Source organism: Monocercomonoides exilis, assembly GCF_001643675.1.
Source record: "Monocercomonoides exilis strain PA203 chromosome Unknown scaffold44-821271, whole genome shotgun sequence".
In the NCBI taxonomy this organism is placed as follows: domain Eukaryota; phylum Preaxostyla; order Oxymonadida; family Polymastigidae; genus Monocercomonoides; species Monocercomonoides exilis.
The window spans coordinates 253,043-270,102 of NW_027150589.1; the positions used below are offsets into that span (position 1 = coordinate 253,043).

The 17,060-nt window shown below is 34.7% G+C and overlaps 6 protein-coding genes across 6 annotated transcripts; 1 reads left to right on the plus strand and 5 right to left on the minus strand.

The window, feature by feature from the left end:
• Nucleotides 1–1,260: 1,260 nt before the first annotated feature.
• On the minus strand, nt 1,261–2,022 carry MONOS_15072 (uncharacterized protein; the record flags this gene model as incomplete). Its single annotated transcript, XM_067867924.1, has 1 exon — nt 1,261–2,022. The coding sequence occupies one exon, from the start codon at nt 2,020–2,022 to the stop codon at nt 1,261–1,263; it is 762 nt and encodes a 253-aa protein (XP_067721893.1).
• A 2,486-nt stretch (nt 2,023–4,508) lies between these two features.
• On the minus strand, nt 4,509–4,862 carry MONOS_15073 (uncharacterized protein; the record flags this gene model as incomplete). Its single annotated transcript, XM_067867925.1, has 1 exon — nt 4,509–4,862. One exon carries the CDS (start codon nt 4,860–4,862, stop codon nt 4,509–4,511), a length of 354 nt encoding a protein of 117 aa, XP_067721894.1.
• A 664-nt stretch (nt 4,863–5,526) lies between these two features.
• MONOS_15074 (uncharacterized protein) lies at nt 5,527–6,177 on the minus strand (the record flags this gene model as incomplete). Its single annotated transcript, XM_067867926.1, has 1 exon — nt 5,527–6,177. One exon carries the CDS (start codon nt 6,175–6,177, stop codon nt 5,527–5,529), a length of 651 nt encoding a protein of 216 aa, XP_067721895.1.
• Nucleotides 6,178–8,647: 2,470 nt separating this feature from the next.
• On the minus strand, nt 8,648–9,249 carry MONOS_15075 (uncharacterized protein; the record flags this gene model as incomplete). Its single annotated transcript, XM_067867927.1, has 1 exon — nt 8,648–9,249. One exon carries the CDS (start codon nt 9,247–9,249, stop codon nt 8,950–8,952), a length of 300 nt encoding a protein of 99 aa, XP_067721896.1. The 3' UTR covers nt 8,648–8,949.
• Nucleotides 9,250–10,441: 1,192 nt separating this feature from the next.
• MONOS_18045 (uncharacterized protein) lies at nt 10,442–11,947 on the minus strand (the record flags this gene model as incomplete). The annotated part of the gene is made up of 1 exon (XM_067871025.1): nt 10,442–11,947. The coding sequence occupies one exon, from the start codon at nt 11,945–11,947 to the stop codon at nt 10,442–10,444; it is 1,506 nt and encodes a 501-aa protein (XP_067721897.1).
• A 1,069-nt stretch (nt 11,948–13,016) lies between these two features.
• MONOS_5069 (uncharacterized protein) lies at nt 13,017–13,253 on the plus strand (the record flags this gene model as incomplete). The annotated part of the gene is made up of 1 exon (XM_067875188.1): nt 13,017–13,253. The coding sequence occupies one exon, from the start codon at nt 13,017–13,019 to the stop codon at nt 13,251–13,253; it is 237 nt and encodes a 78-aa protein (XP_067721898.1).
• Between the last annotated feature and the right edge of the window lie 3,807 nt (nt 13,254–17,060).

The window sequence follows — 17,060 nt, forward strand, 5'->3', positions numbered from 1 at the left end:
CCTCTTTTTTGTTAGTATTGCATAATATTTCTATTTTCTCTAATGTTCATTTGTATTATTCATATTATGTTTTTTTCTTTTTAGTGTTCATTTTAGCATACCGTTAATTGATATTCGATTCAATTTGATATTTTCAATAACTTTTAAAATTTATTGCAATTTCTTTTAAAAAATATACGAATGAATTTAAAGGGCTTCTCCTTCAAAAAGAACTGCATTGGAAAAAAAATATAGAAATTTCATATTCATTTTTCCTTTCACTTTTTAAATTTTATATCAGTTCATTGAGAAAAAAGAGCGTTCTTTTTATTCATCAGCCTTTCCGTTGCATGCTTCATCTATTTGGAATGTCAAAAAACTACGAAAAAATTGTTTGATTAAAAAATGACAAATAAATAACAGAATGAACAAAAATTCCATTACAAGAAGTTTCAAATTCTTTCTCTATCTCTATCTTTATCTTTATCTTTATCTTTATCTCTATCTCTATCTCTATCTCAATCTCAATCTCAATCTTTATCTCTTTCCCTATCTTTCACTTTATCTCTTCCTCGTATTTGTGGATAGTCCAAGTCACTTCTCCTTTTTTCTCTCCCAGAATGCAAATTGCGTTCTTTCACATCAAAATCTCCATATTCACTCTGTTCTTGTCTGTCGCTCTAATCTTTCGCTCCTCTCCCTTTCTTCCCTCTCTTTCATTCATCTTCATTGCTTCTTCTTCTTCTCCTCCTCCTCCTCTTCTTCTTCTTCTCAGCTCTCCTTCTAGATTCTGCCTGATGTTTAAATTGACAGACGCTAGTGGCAAAAAATGATGGAACGGAGAAAACGAAATGGCAACTGGCTTTTCGGCTGCTCTTTCTCTTTTTCTCTCTTTCTCCCACTTCGTTCTGTTCTTATCTCTATCTCTATCTCTATCTCTTTCCCTTTCTCTTCGCTTGTCTCTTTCTCTCTCTTCATATTCTTAATCCTCTTCTTCTTTTCTCAAAATCTTTGTCTTCTTCTCATAATTGCCTTCCCTTTCCCTTTTCCTCCCTCCTTCCATCTCTCTCCCTCTCCCTCTCTCTCTGCTCTCCTCAGCAGCTCCTCTGGTAACATTTCCATCATCACTATCTCAATCAATTTCCGATCCTTCTTCACTGTGTCATTCACAACCTCCTCCAATTCTTCTGTTCTTCTCTTTTGCTTTCTTTAATGAATTGATACAACAACAAATCCTATCAGAATAATAAAAAGAACAATTGCCATGGCAATCACATCCCACTATGAACTTGTCAAGTTGCCTCCTTTCACAACATTGTCATCTCCACTTGTTTTGGATTCACTCCTGTTCTTTAGGACAAATGGATCAGTTGAGGAAGGAGGTTCTGCATTCCCAAATATAATGTGCACACTCACTTCGATTTCATTTCCACAACTGTTCATGAGATCCTTTGCCACACTCCCTTCTGCTTCTCTTTCCGATAAAAATCCATTTGAATCAAAATCATGCTTTTCAATTTTTTTCTCTTCTCCCTTCCTCTTCACAACTGAGAATGACAAGTTGCATGGAACAAGAAGCATTCCTTTGAATATCAGCTTCATTCTATCTGCCTCTTCTTTTGCTTCCACACTCTCCAGAACTGGAATGAAGAACGATGAATCCCTCTCAGAAGCAATCCCTTCAAAACTGCACCCATCATTCAACATCCAAAGTGATGAATTTGGAAAAGCTCCATCCCCTCCTTTCAAACTCATCGCATTCAATGTTCCTGAATCTGAACAGATGATGTTCCTTCTCAATGACGGTAATCCTTCAATTGATGGATTGTTGTTCTCAAATCTTCCATCATTAACAGTCAATGCCCCTCCACTCATTGTTATTCCACCTTCTGGTGAATTCGAGATTGTTGTATCTTTCATCAAAACAGAACTCTTCACAACATCCACAAGAGATCCATCCCATCTGCACATCTCTTCTTCTTCCACATTCAAATTCTTCTCATTTCTTTCCTTTGAGCTTCCATCAAAAATGCAATTGTCCATTTTCACATCCAAACAATCCTCCAGCTTTATCAACTTCCCTTTTGTTTTGTTTGAACTGACTCCACCTATTGTGCAATTTGCTAACTGAATTGTCTTTTTCATTGACAGGCACGATATTAATGATTCTTCATTTCCTTCAATTATGATATTTTCCGTATTAATATTGATAAATTCCAATCGCCCACATTCATTAATATCTATCAGAGAAGTTTTAGCTGTTGAATTGCTGATCTCAAACAAATAAATCACTGATGGAAGTGATGATGATAGATATATGGCACAATCTTTTTGAAAAGTCGGAAAGCTTGAATTTCGAACCCACAAAAGATCACAAATTCGAAAACTCTATTTTTTGGCAATTTTTGTCTCTTATCATACACAACATTTCCATAACATTATTCTCAAATGATTTATAGCATTAGAACAAATCACAAACATTTTCCATATTTAAATTTTATAATGTTTCAGTGATCAATATGAACAATAATCTTAAAAAGATTGATTATTGAACATAAGCACTTCATAAACATTGAGAACGTTTATAGAAATTATTTTATCTTAATGTTGAATGTATTAATATCTCGTTAAAATTCTTTGCAATCAGCCAAATTTTGAAGTTTGACAAAGCGATGAATGTTGTTTATTTAACAAACCAATCACGAAAATTTTTAATTGAATAATGAAACATTCCTTTTCTTGTTGTTTTCAATTTATTTATGGATTTATTTGTTATGAAATAAATACGTATTGTTATTATTAAGCGAAAACTGTGATTTGATGAATTTCATATGAAATAACGAAATAAAAAAGGAAAGAAAAATAAGAATTACAAATTTGGACATACCTGTAGAATATTTCTATACTCAAACAATTGTACCAATCATGGAAATTGCTTTTCTAATTGTGTGTGAATTTGTGTTCATTGTTTTATTGGAACCTCCAATCCTCATTAAATTTTTAATAAACAAATTATCGAAAAGCCTTCATTTTCATCTTCTTCTTCCTATTCCACTTTCTTTTCCTCTCCTCTACCTATACACTTTCTGCAGACGAACCCATTGATGATACCAAACCAGTGAACGTAAGCGTTACCGAAATATTCCTTAATAAACACGATCTTGATGACGATGATCCTGCAAAAAATGATGATGGGGAAGTGCTAGTGAGGGAAAGCCTCAAATACTCACTCAATTTGCTGTACAAATTGTTATGTTCCTCTCTTTTTCTTTTTCTTTTTCTTTTTCTTTTTTTTCACTGCACCTTCGCTGCACTATTCTTCACCACCGATGGTTGCCTCAATTTCTCCACCTTGCCACTCTCATCTTTCAATCCTCAAACTTCAACCTCTCTTCTTCTTTTGCTTCGCCTTCACCTTCGCCTTCTCTTTTTCATTCATCATCATCTTCTTCCTCTTCTTCGTCGTCAGCTTCTTCTGACAATTCATCTATCTTGTCTGTATGCATTTGCTACAAATCCCATTCACACAAGGGACTTTCCAACAGGCAAAACGGAAGAATGCTTTTCTCTTCTTTTGCAGTGAAAAATAGGAATCTTCATCCATTAGGCTTCTTGTCTGAGATAAATCATCACATATCAACAATCGTTGGTATCATCTTCAGCACAAAGCAGCAATCCAGCAGTTCGGATAGCCAACATTGACAGTCGCTCAGGCTCTCAAGTTCTTACACTGCGAACTGTTGCACATTACTCCACAGGCCATATACATATTGACTCTTCCACTTCCACCAACATGGAAGAGCAGCAGCATCCACAGTCGCTCCAAACTTCACAAGACAACGGTGCGTCTTTTGCAATCCAGGAGCAGAATGAATCATTTCATTCTGAACTTTCTTTCCAAAATCAGATGGAGTGTGAATAGCAGTCTGCTCTTCCTCTGCTATCATCTCCACTGTAAAACGAGTTGTGAAATGAATTGGGGAAAGAAAACTTTTGTGGAAGTGGAAGCGTATGTGGCGTTGGTAGCGAGGAAGATTTAGGAGATGAAGCTGGCGTTGTTGGCTTTTAGAACACCGATTCTCTTTCATTTGTCAACATGGTATTACAGAATTAGCAGGCACAGCCAGAACGGGGAGAGTGCTTGTGGAGGAAGGGAAAGCAGCAGCTGGAAGATGAGGAGAAGTGAAACCAAAGAGACTTCAGTGAGGCAGAGAGAAGTGATTGCATGGCTGGTTGAGACGCTGGTTTGTGATAATTTGGACTGGGAAAGAGTCTAATAATTTTGTAAGTTTTGAAGAAGAAGAAGAAGAGGAAGAGGAAGAAACAGAATCAGAAAAGGCAGACAATGCAAACGGATGTTCCGAAGTCGAATGACTTAAGCGATTAGAATCTGAGCCAGGCACTTTCGAGCCACTTTACTGATTCTGCCGTGCAAAATGCTCGTTTTCTTCGTCGTTCACTCTCTGCCTCCTGTGCTTCTTCGGCGTTCTCTACCTTCTTGCTACACTTTGCTCTTCTTCTTCCGCCTTTTATCCAGCTTCATTGCCCAAGTTGAGGATTATCTCGCTATCATACAGAATTCCTATCTCACTCACTTCCCTCCCTACAAACTCCAGCCCCGCTTTCTTCAACAGTCTCATTTGCTCATACTGCAGTTCCTCCTTCTCTCTTTCTTCTCTCCCTTCGCTCCTCTCTCTTTCCACTGTTCCTCCTCTTCCTCCTCCTCCGCTTCCATCTCCTCCTCCTTTGCTGATTCCTCTATCACTCCCTCCTTCCCTTCCTCTGCTTCTTCTTCCCTGTCTTCCTCCTCCTCCTCCGTTTCCCAATTCGCACCATGGCGACAACCACTCGCTTTCAGGAAACACTTCATCATCCTTCTTCATCTGCTGTATTATTATCTTCCTCCTTATCTATCTCTTCTCCTTCTCCCTCTGGTTTTGCATCAGGTTTCTCTCGCTCATCATCGTTGTGAACCCGCCGTCCGCACAAACCGCCAGAATGACCTCTTCTTTCCTCCTATCCTTCTTCCTATCCTTCTATTACGCTTCTGCTTCTGCCTTTGTCTCTGCATCGTCTGTCTTGTCGCTCCAGTTGTAAACATCAAACAAACTGAACCCTCCTCTCTCGTCGTCTGCCAGTCAATTGTCCTCTTCTTCCTCTTATTCCTCATCTTCCTATTCTTCCTCATTGTAACTATCACAGGAGCCGGACTCTTCCTCTTCTCTCAGCATCATCAACCCGATGGAATCAATGCTTCCACTCAACGAACATTTTTCTTGCTTCTGAAGCTTCGTTCGCTCTTGAAGGCGCTGCGACCTTTGTCTTTCGGATTCTTTTGCTCTGGACAAGCAAGAGGAGACAGTGAGTGGAGGAGACATCGGAATGGAAAAAGCGGTTGGCGTGGGAATCAGGATATGGGCCGAAGCGCGTAGAGGAGTGGGGAGAGGAGAAGCTATAGAGCAAGATGATGTGAAAACTTTTTGTGGAAGCCGGCGTTTGTATGTTTTGGAGACAGAATCTGGAAGGGTGAGTTAGAAGGGGTGGCATTTAAAGATTGTGAGTGAAATGGATAGGATGATGGTGATGGTGGTGGTGGTGATGATGATGAGGTGGAGAAGAAGACGAAGACGAAGAAGAAGAAGAAATCAAAGAAGAAGAAGAAATCAAAGAAGAAGAAGAAATCAAAGAAGAAGAAGAAGAAGAAGAAGAAGAAGAAGAAGAAGAAGAAGAAGAAGAAGAAGAAGAAGAAGAAGAAGAAGAAGAAGAAGAAGAAGAAGAAGAAGAAGAAGAAGAAGAAGAAGAAGAAGAAGAAGAAGAAGAAGAAGAAGAAGAAGAAGAAGAAGAAGAAGAAGAAGAAGAAGATAATGATGATGACGTGTTAACCAATGAAATGGTAGCAAAAGGATGAGAAGAAGAAGAAGAAGTGGAAGTGGAAGAAAGAGAAGAAGAAAGAGAAGAAGAATTAAAAGGAGAAAGAGAAGAAGAGGAAAAGGAAGAGGAGGAAGAAGAGGAAGAGGAAGAAGAGGAAGAGGAGGAGGAAGAAGGATGAGGATGAGGTGGTGTATTAATTGAAGAAGAAGAGGAAGAATATAAATTCGAATAAGAAGAAGAAGAAGAAGAATTAGAAGAAGAGGAAGAAGAAGAAGAAGAAGAAGAAAAAGAAGAAGAAGAAGAAGAAAAAGAAGAAGAAAATATCATAGATAAGAATGAAGCAGTAGGATAGGAAATATGACTGGAGAAGGAAGAAGAAGAAGAAAAAGAGGAGGAAGAGGAGGAAGAAGAAAGCAAATGAAACTACCTCGTTCCCTTTTTTGACATTCTGCATTGTTTCCATAAACACTGCAATGATATATTCATCCAAATGCCAGACACAACTTGTAATTAGCCAGTAACCTCCAATATTCCACTCACTCAATTTAAAACATTTCATAACTCATTCCACTTCCTGCAGAGCGATAGCAGCGCCTTCTTCAAAGCAAAGCCTGGGTAAACCTGTGGAATATCCAACGGAGTATTTTTTTTCTCCTCCGAATGATGGCGGAGAAAAGCTGTTTGAGCTTTTCGCATTTGAAGATGATGAAAATGTGCAGTGTTGCTTGAAATTCAACGAAGGAGCGAAAGATTGCTGTAGGAAAAGAATTCCAAGGAATTCTAGCTGATCACGGCGAGCGATAAGCATATTAAAGCCGGACTGAAAAAAAGACGCAACCGAACAATCTGTTGCCAATGCTGGAGATCACGCAAAACTTCATCAGATCGACAATATTTTATACACAGTTGCGGGTAAACTTCTTCATTTTCCTGTATCTCGGGACATTCCACTTTTCCATATCCAAATAGATTGCCATCTTCTATTTTTAATGTGTTTCAAAAAGAAACATTTTCAACGAGTTTCTCAGTTCAGAATTAGACCTTATTTTATGCATCCAATCTTTAAAACTGTTTTTATGTCAATCGAGTTGAAACAAATGACTACGAATATGTAATGACCATAAAAGATAAAATGCTGCTTTTAGAAAAAAAAACTGCAAAATAAAAATGCAACAAACATATCAAAACTTGAATCAAATGACTGTTTTTGGTAAATATGAAAAATGTTTGTTGGTTACATTTTTGCAACAAATATTATTAAATAAGTGTTCACTGCGACAGAAAACATTCAAACAGGAACATAATGCATTTTTCAATATATGTAATTTGAATATCTATAAGAAATTAACAAAATAAACCATTGTTTCCTTGTAGATTGATGAAAGCAGTAAAAATTAAAAATACCTCCTTTCATATTTTTAATAAAAAATTCTATTCTGGTTTATCGAAAAAAACAAAAGGAAAGTATAGTTTCAATTTCATTGTTTGTACTGCAATGAAGAGTTGTTGAAATATGACATATTATTTATTATTTGAAAAAAAGCAAATGTCAGACGATCTCTGATATTTCAAAAAGAATTTCTAACCCGTTTCTTTTATTCTGCACACATGATGTCCATCTTGAAATTCGTTCTTCCACATGGTTTGCTTTTGGAATTATGACAATTCTGAAAAAAAGCTTTCGAAAGTATTGTTATTTATCCAAGATCAATAGAAATTTATTTCTGTTAGGTCTGTTCGAAGAAGAATATACACAATTATCCAATATAACGCAGTATTCATATTAAAATAAGATCAGCAACGAACGAAATACAAAAAAGAAAAGTTTTGATAAACTTTTTCTTATTCGAAGAGAAATTGATTGTTTTTAGGAAATAATTACATATATTTCAGGTCATTTTCTCTTTATCTGAATGAAATGCTTTGACATATCTTGGTTTGTTGCTGCAACTACGTATTTCACTGTTATAATTCTTTATTTGAATTTTTTGTCTTCTTTTTGTGAAAATTGTCGAATTTTTTCTAAATGAAACTTCTGAAGAAATCATATTGGAAAAAAAACCGTGGAGCATCTCATCATGCTTAAACTTGCCGAAGAATTTATCTTTCAAATTGAATCCAAACCTAAATTTTTTTAATAATGTTTGTGATTTCAACGTGTTCTTTAATTGCACACCAACAAATAATTATAGATCCATAATTTTCATCTTCCATCCTTTCTTCTTCTCAGGGAAAGCTGAGATTTCAAAGGAAGAGCAATTAAACGCTGTGTCTTCTGATCGTTTTCTTTCATAAAAGCGTCTGAGAAACCCTAAACAGGCTGCAAAATCGGTGGTGAAGATAAGTGGAGAAACGTCAATTATGGAGCAGTGGAGATTGAAATCAAACGTAGTAGAAGTTGTTGTTGCGAAAGAAACAATTCTCCCGTGTATAGAGAAAGAGGCAGAAAAGAAGAAGGAATTGAAAGGAGCAAAGGAAGATGAGGTGGCTGAAGAGGGGGATTAAAGAAGTTGAAGTGAAATTTGAAGAAATTGAAGAGGTGAAGGAGAAGGAAGAAGATTTGGTTTTGGAAACGGGTGAAGAGGATGCAAATCAAGAAGAGGATATAGCAGAAAAAGTGGGAAGGAAAAAATGCAGATTGGGATGGAGGAAAATGAAATAAGACATAAATCACCTGTTGGAAAATGAAACTTTTTCTTATTGATTCAACTCTAAATCAACTTTATCATTCATATCTTGTGTTAATTATTTTTTTCCACAAACAAAATTCAAACACTTCTTTTAAAAATTGCGAAAATAATAATAGCTTGCTTATTAAGAACACTGAGACCAAGTGAATTTGAAATTTGAATTTTCAAATATTAAAGTGCCATTCAAAAAATTCGTACATTCTTTATTGATTAAAAGAATGAGCAAAGAGATGCACAACATACAAAAACCAAAAAATCGATGTCTGACACAAGAAGAAATGTGATAACGTTCAAAACAAAACTTTATCAAGAGAAATTCACTCAAAATAATAAATGAAAATATTCAGGTTGATTTAAACAAAAATGCTTTTTCAGCAAAAAAAATTATCATCTTCACTTTATTCACTCTTCAATCTCTGAACTTCCCAACGAGTTCCGTAGCTTTCGCAATTGTGATTTGCTTGTCATCCAATGCGGTGTCCTTCAGGTTAATTGCATAAGTTATCTTCACCAACGCTTCCCTTCCCCCAAAGCACTTATCAAACTCTCGACGCAGCTTTCTCAACGTCGGCCGCTCTCCTGCCGCTCCCGATAGGCTCGCCCGAACACCATTCTCGTCCGAGTTCCCCCTCAACCTTCTCAGGTCAGGTCTTTCTCCATTCACAATCTTCTGCCCTGCCACCTCAGCCTCGTATTCCACAAATGGCATCTGCAGCGTCAGGCACTCTCACGCCATCATCCCGATAGAAAACTCCACCGTCTTCTTTGTCGCGTGCCCCTTTGCACCATTCAGCAGCTCTGACGCCTTCTACCGTATGCACTTCTTCCAGAGATCATCTTCGTGCTCGGACGTTGTGAAGTGGGAGGTTATTTTGTGAATATTAATTCTTCACAGAAACATCAGAGGAAGATGTGGCCATGGTGGAGGCTGAAAAGATGGAGGAAGTGTCAGAGTCTGACGAGCAGTCTAAGTAGAGCGCAATTCTGATTACCATTTGCTCAGAGAATAGCGCAATCAGCGGATAGAGAGAGGTTTGATTGGAGTTTGCCTTTCATTTCGCAAAAGCAGTGAAGCACGTGATTATCCAAGAAGAACAAGACCTGTACAGCTGTTTGTTCTATTTTCTGCAAAGCACCAATCTCCATCTCCTTCTTCTCATTCCTTCCATAAAGCAGCATAACCAGCTTAACTATTTGATCCAAAACATACATTTTCCTATGTTGGAAATTGTGTGTAACTTTTCAAAAGATTTTTAAAAAGATATATAGGAATGATTAATTTGTTATTTTCATTAGTCAAAAAATGAATGTTAAAAAATAAATAACTTAAAATAATAATGATAAATAATAGAACATGCACGATAAATGTTGATTTAACGCAAGCGATTTCCTCATTTCTGATTCACGCTCCATTTTCAATCAAGTCAATAATTATTCAAATTGTTGTTCATTTTTAACGAATAATGAATAGCATTAATCACCAAAAATAGTGTTGTGAAAAGATGTTCGAAAAACATGCTATGAAAGCAATGACTTCTTCACATATCAATGAAAATATGAATTGTTAATAAAAAAACAATATCCCTTTAATTTTTGAAATGATAGAAGCTATTTTGGTTTATGGAAAATAATAAAAATTGAGAAATGTTTTATACTTGTGATAAATATCAAAATGGTGCATTATCTTTTTATGATATGGGACAGAATTCTTTCATTTATGAAAAATTCAATGATTTGTTCCAAACTTTTTCTGCAATCGTATGGAAATTATTCTTCCATGATCGTGCAATATTAAATATGAAAATATAAAAATCGAAAAAAATCTTTGAAAGAACTGTGTGGAACAAAATTCATAAAACACAAAATTTCGTCCCATATATTATTCGTTTATCGATAAAAAACTATAATGGGAAGATCTCTGATATTTCAAAAAGAAAGTGCCATATTGAAGATTTTTGAAGAATGAGATTTGATATTGCACATGCATCAAGTTGTAATTCTCCTTCTGCCGTATTAATGATGTGAAATGGAATGATTGCAAAAGCTTCATTAACTCCGTCCGTCAATTGTTTTGCTGTGAATGAGCAATTCATAATTTCAAGAATCCCTCTCTCTGGTGATATCAGTGATTCGTGGGAAGAGATGAAATCTGAATCAAACACAAAATTCACTCTCAATAATGAGACTGTTCCAGTTGTTGTTATCAATGCCTCTCTTGTTTTTCCAATGTTTGATTTCACTTCAACTTCACACATCTCTCTGCTCTTCGAACTCAGACTCATTTCCTTCAGATTTATCTCTTCTCCAATCACACTCTCTTCAACAATGAGAATTTGACTTATCAGCTCTGATGTCAAGTGAATCAGACCCCGTTCAATTGAATCACATGGAAGAGCATTTGTTCCACATTGTCTGTCATTCGATCCAACCGCACTGCTCACAACAATTGTGTCACTCTGATGGATAGTCACAAACTCAATCAGATTCGTATCTTCTTTGTGTTCACAACTATCAATTCCATAGATTGCATTTATTCGTGAATAATGATTCTCTCGAAGATCAAACTGAAATTGTCTTTCATTGATCTGCGATGTGATGTTGAAACATTCAATGAAAATATCATTCCCCACTCTTGCTGTGTTCGCACTGAACTTCATTCCCATAAATGTGAAATTCAAATCCCCTCTTTCCTTTGTTGCCAGATACACCCCTCCTCCTCTCCCATTTGTGCAGCTGCAATGGATGATTGTTGAGTTAATCATCTTCATCGATCCTGATGCACCCAATGTGAAGAATATCGCCCCTCCTTTTTCACTTGTTTCTGCCTTGTCTTCTGTGATGTTGCTCGAATTCACAACCAAACAAATCTTTTTCTCACTTGTTGACTCCAAAATGCTTGCTCCATCGTCACTTCTTTTCACTCCTGAAAATGATGATTTCTCAATCTCAATATTCACACATTCTTCATCACCTCCTTCATTTATCTTCAATCCTTGTTCAGATTTCTTGATTGATAAAATGCAACCACCACTTTCATTCAACGATTCCACTCGAACATTCACAAAATGGCAAGTTATTCCAGAATCATGAATGACAAAAATACTGTTTCCAACATTGCACGATTCCATCGACAAATCATTCACTTCCACTGTTCCTCCAATCACATCCACAAACACACAATCAAATCCATTGTTCACTTCTGCCTCTGAATGGAATGAGCAACCACTTATCACCAAAGCTCCTTCTTTGTTTGAAATAATTGTTTTGGCTGAATTGTCAAATCCAGTTAACAGTTGCAGATGGATATTCGTCAATTCAAGATGAATATCATTCACCATGAAATATTCCAGTTGACTTCCAATTGACTTTTCAAAATTCAAAGTTGCTTTCACATTCTCTTCTCCCATCTTCACACTCTTTTTGATCTGATAATTGGACACGTTGAATGAATCTTGAATAATTGTTGATCCTTCAATTTGAATGGTTTTCTTTCCATTCCCCTTTTCCATGTTTTCCATCCCTTTCCACATCGTTTGGCATGGATCATCCTCGCTTCCACATCTTGCAACATCAAATTCACTATTAGAGTTAAACAAATCTCATTTTAACAATTCTTTTTTTAAAAGAAAAAACAAACTTTTATTGTGTGCATTGTATTTATTTCTAAATATCGAATTGATTTGGACAATTGAAGTTAATCTGTGCAAAAAAGATTTATTTTAAAATGTAATGATCGAGCCTAATACTTGAAAAAAAAAAAAAAAAAAAAAAAAAAAAAAAAAAAAAAAAAAAAAAAACATTTGAAAGGAAAAAACAAAATAAATATTTATTTGATAGAATGAATCATATAATACTTTTTTCGAGCTATTGCAACCTTATTTGAAATTTGAAATTTGCAGCTTTTTAACATTCAAGCGAAAAAAAACATGATAATCTGTTTGAAAAAAGGAGCTGTTTTCAAAATAAAACAAGTGGGCATATAATTATATACTTATATTAACATATAAAAGAGAACGAATCACAAACTTTTGAGTTCGATTTCTGCTCAAAAAGCATATTTCACTTTTCATATAATAAATAAATATATTGTGGGTTAGATCAAAGATGAATGAATAAATTTTTTGTTAATGATTTTCATTTTTTTGATGAAAATTAACAAATATAATAAGTCTTTATAATAATGCAAACACGTTGGATGTCCAAAAATCACGTTTTCTTTAAAATTTGATTATTTTTTTAATGAAATTCATGTTTTTTTGGTCATTTTTCAAAAACCATTTATTTCAACAAATAAAATTCTTTTCGAAAAATCGGTCCATAAAAAGTTTTTAAATAATTATTATCTATTAATTCGTTATAATTTGAGGGTTAAAAAACGCAAATTGCAAAAGGAACGCGTTTGAACCAATGCAAGTGGGGGAGTTACAGGAGAGGTGGAAGAGGATGGGGATGATTTGATTTGTGGAGTTGTTATCGATGGAGAGGGCAGGTACTGTTATTGAGTCTTGTGTCTGTTGGAAGAGGGCAGACGAGGCTGATGGATCTGGTGAAGAAGATGTTGATAATGAAGAAAATGAAGAAAATGATGATGTTGATTGTGATGACTGCGAATGTGAGTTTTGTGGTTGGGGAATACCACTGGAGGCGATGGTGGAGGCAGTTGTGCCATTTCCAGTGATTTTAGTGTCAACCGCGCTGAAAGTGAGTGTTTGAAGAGGAACAAATGTTGAGGAAAGGAGGGTGAGAGAGGCGTCGTGGAGGAGGGAAATGAAGCCGGTGAGGGCAAACTCAAATGCAGAACATGGACTTTTCTGCATTCTGCAAGAGGCATTGACATCAGTTCCGTTGATAGATACAAATTCATATTAGATATCTTTACGAAAGATGGACGTGTGTTTTGTTTTGCAGCAGCTTGACAATTGATGACAGGTTTATAAATTAAATATGTTATTTTTATTTTAAAGAAAAGGCTAAATATCTGCATTAGAAGAACAAATCGAAAAGATGGGACTGATTGACAAAACCTCAGGTTATTGTTTAATACTATTTTTTCTGAGAAATATTATTTTTGAACTTCATTAACTTATTATTTGTTAAATTTATTTGCAGTGAAGTTGAGGAAAAACTGGGCTGCAAAAAACCTAAGAGATCTTAAAGACAAAGGAAACCCGAGTTAAAATGAAAAAAAACCGAAATAAGAAAAGTGCAAATCGCTAATGGTCATTCTTTGTTGGATTCTGCTTCTTTGTTGATCTCGTCACATGCAATTTTCCGTTGTTTTGAATAATCCATTCGTATTTTTTCATCTTGCATTGATTATCGTTTTCTTTTCATTTTCTCCCTGAAAAATAAATTTGATTTGTATCTTTTTTCCCTTTGTCTTTTCACTTCATCTTGATAAAAAATAAGGCATTGCTTCTCAGAATTCCAATCGTCTTTTGTCAGATCGTTTGCCTGTATGTTTATATATGTCAGCCACACAGCAATTTCTATATCAATTTTTGCATCGTCCAGCTTATTCCGATATATGCATGCGCATTGTATCCACGACCGTTTCATCCTACAAAAAAACCATTCCACTGGAATTCGTTTTTTTGCAAGACTCACATTGAATTCCATTTCATCTTTGGATTTGGTATTTTTAATTGGAGTGATTAGATCCAACCCTTCTCCAACCCCGTGATATCCTCGATCCCCAATTATTTTCCATTGAGTATTGCATTCATTCAGGCAATTCTTATGTCTATCCTCATTTGAAATCTGAAAATATTCAAATAATAGATGCAAATCCTTTCAAAATAGAGAGAAATCATGGATATGCATTTCAACGACTTCAGATGCGAATAAAGCTTCAAATGGATAAGAAGCGGCAACAGCAACTTGAATTTTAACACCATAAACTTTATGATGTCCGTCCCAAAAAAATTTTTGTTTTTCAAAACTTCCAACTGGCTTCTCAGTTCGTATGGAGGTTGCATCAACCAACAACGCAACATCTCCGAATAAGTCGTCGCTTTCAATTAAAACTGGTCTTCTCTTTTTTTCGTTCATTTGCCTGAGAACATGTAATATAAAAGGACGGAAGAAATTTATCGAGACAGAAATCACGTGGTTTGTTTTATCGAACCATAGCCCAATTTGAGTTTGAGTTGTCCACGACGACAACCATTCCAAGAAATAAAGCAATCTATCTGTTGTTGAAAAAATACCCTTAGGACCTCTCCTTGGTACTTTGGAAATGATGCTATCGAGTTCACAAACAATTGAAAAAATATGATTTTCTGATAATCCGAATCTTTCAAATGCCTTTTTTGTCCGAATAAAGTCGTTCAATTTTCCTTCTGGCTCTGGGGGAGGAAGGTCTCTTATTTTTGTTTGAGAGATTCGAGTTTTATATTCTTTGTTGATAAGAATCTGATTCACAAATTGCACGATCGAAATTTTTTTCTTTTTCTTTATCATTTGCTTTTCAATAAATTGATGAAAATTACGAACCAAAAATAATTCAAAATAAAAATAAGGCAAACTCTTTATCTTTTGCAATCAGTTGAGAGATTGAAATGAAACACATTTGAGTCAAACATGTTTGGCTTGAATAACAAAAAGTTTGACATGAACTCAAAGATGTTGAAGAAGTTGCTGATAAAAAAGACTCAGGTGAAAAATGTTATCCGCTTGAAGGATTAGCCATAGGATAATCCGAATGTCCACCATGAGAGCTTGAGCTGTTATTAAATAGTATGTCAACACAAATTTTTAAAACAACAGATTATAAAATAATTATGTTTTGTTTTTCATGATTGTGAAATGATGCTAACATAATGAATGGATCAACTAACTGTTAAAAACTCATTTTGAATGATAAATTATAAGTAAATGCAACTGGAACGCAAGTGACTCAAAACACAAACAAATTTTGTTTCCTTTTATATATATATAATCTCTTTCTGAAAGAATAGGTTTATTTCGCAACAAGTGTAATTTATCCGTTGCAAATCTTTATTTTTTGTAACAACTTTGTATTTTGCTAAATACAGATAGTTGTTGAAATATATCTATTGTATCTTCTATTGCTTTTGAAATGATTTCCATCATCTTTATTTTTATTTTAATTTTAATTTTAATTTTTATTTTTATTTTTATTATTTTTTTGAAGTGGAAAATTGGTGAAAGACTTTACGATATTTTGAAAGATGTTTCAAATTGGGTACCGTATTTTCTCAATAAAATTGAACATAATAATTTACCACTGATTGATAAGTTAATATAAAACATTTTTATGTGTTTCATTTCTTCGTTTTTTCTTTTATGATTTTAATAGAAATTAATTAGAATTATGGGTTTTGATCATTGTTAACGTTGTGATCGAAATCTTTGATATTTTTCTATGTCAGTTTTTGAGCTTCAATCCCTCGTTAAATGTGTTAAAAAAAACGATTCTTGGAATCCGTTTTTTTAACACATTTTAAAAGTGAAAAAGCCATTTTGCAGGAAAAACAGAGTATTTTTCACGTGTATCAAAAAGGGCGGAAATGCATCATATTGGAAATGTGAAAAATGTTGATCGAAAAAATCTTTGTTTTAAACATCAGTTTTCAAGCATAATAAAATAGGGTTAGGAAAGATTCTGCTGTTGATTCTTTATTTCTCCTTAGGGATTCAAAAAAAAAAAAAATACAAAGAATCTATTGGATTTATCATACAACAGCGTTGAATAATGGTACAGTATTTGTCGTGTCTCATGCACGAATTTCTTGATCGAGCATTAAATAATTTTAGGGGGATCTGAAATCGTCGTTGAAATCGATGAAGCCATTTTGAGGAGAAGAAAGTGCAAAAGAGGTAGCTCAAAACGGCAGCAATGTGTTTTTGGAGCAATTGAGAGGAAAATGGATGGAACAGTTCAGAAAAAAATGATTTGGATTGTAAAATCAAGAAAAAGAAAGCACTTGCTACCTATAATTCAAGCTCACATTTTTCAAGGATCTACAATCATGAGTGATGAGTGGGCTCCCTATAAAGTTTTACAGGATTTTGGTTTTGAACACAAAATTGTGACACATAAAAGAAACTTCAGAGATCCTATCACAGGGGCTTGTACAAATACCGTCGAAGGCATGTGGCACCATATGAGATCATTTTTCCCAAAATCGGGGTTTAGCAATAAGTTTCTTCAAGATTATCTGTCAACTTTTTTCGTTTAAAGTGTTTTTTAAAAGTTATCTTTATTCAATTAATTGGAATGATTTATCAATTTGGGTTTCTGAAAATACAAGAAGAATATGACACAGAAGATATAACATCAGATGTTACGGATTTGGACGATAAAATTGAAGATGCAAATTCATCGTTGAAAAACTGATAGTGACAGTTTAGGTTCTTGCGATGGCTCTTCAGCTTCAAGTTACACAGATAATGAAAAAATATAATATTTTCAATTTGTTTTTTTTATTACTCAATTCAAACATATTTTTCACTCACTTATAACAACAAATAATCATATAAATAACAAAATTAAGC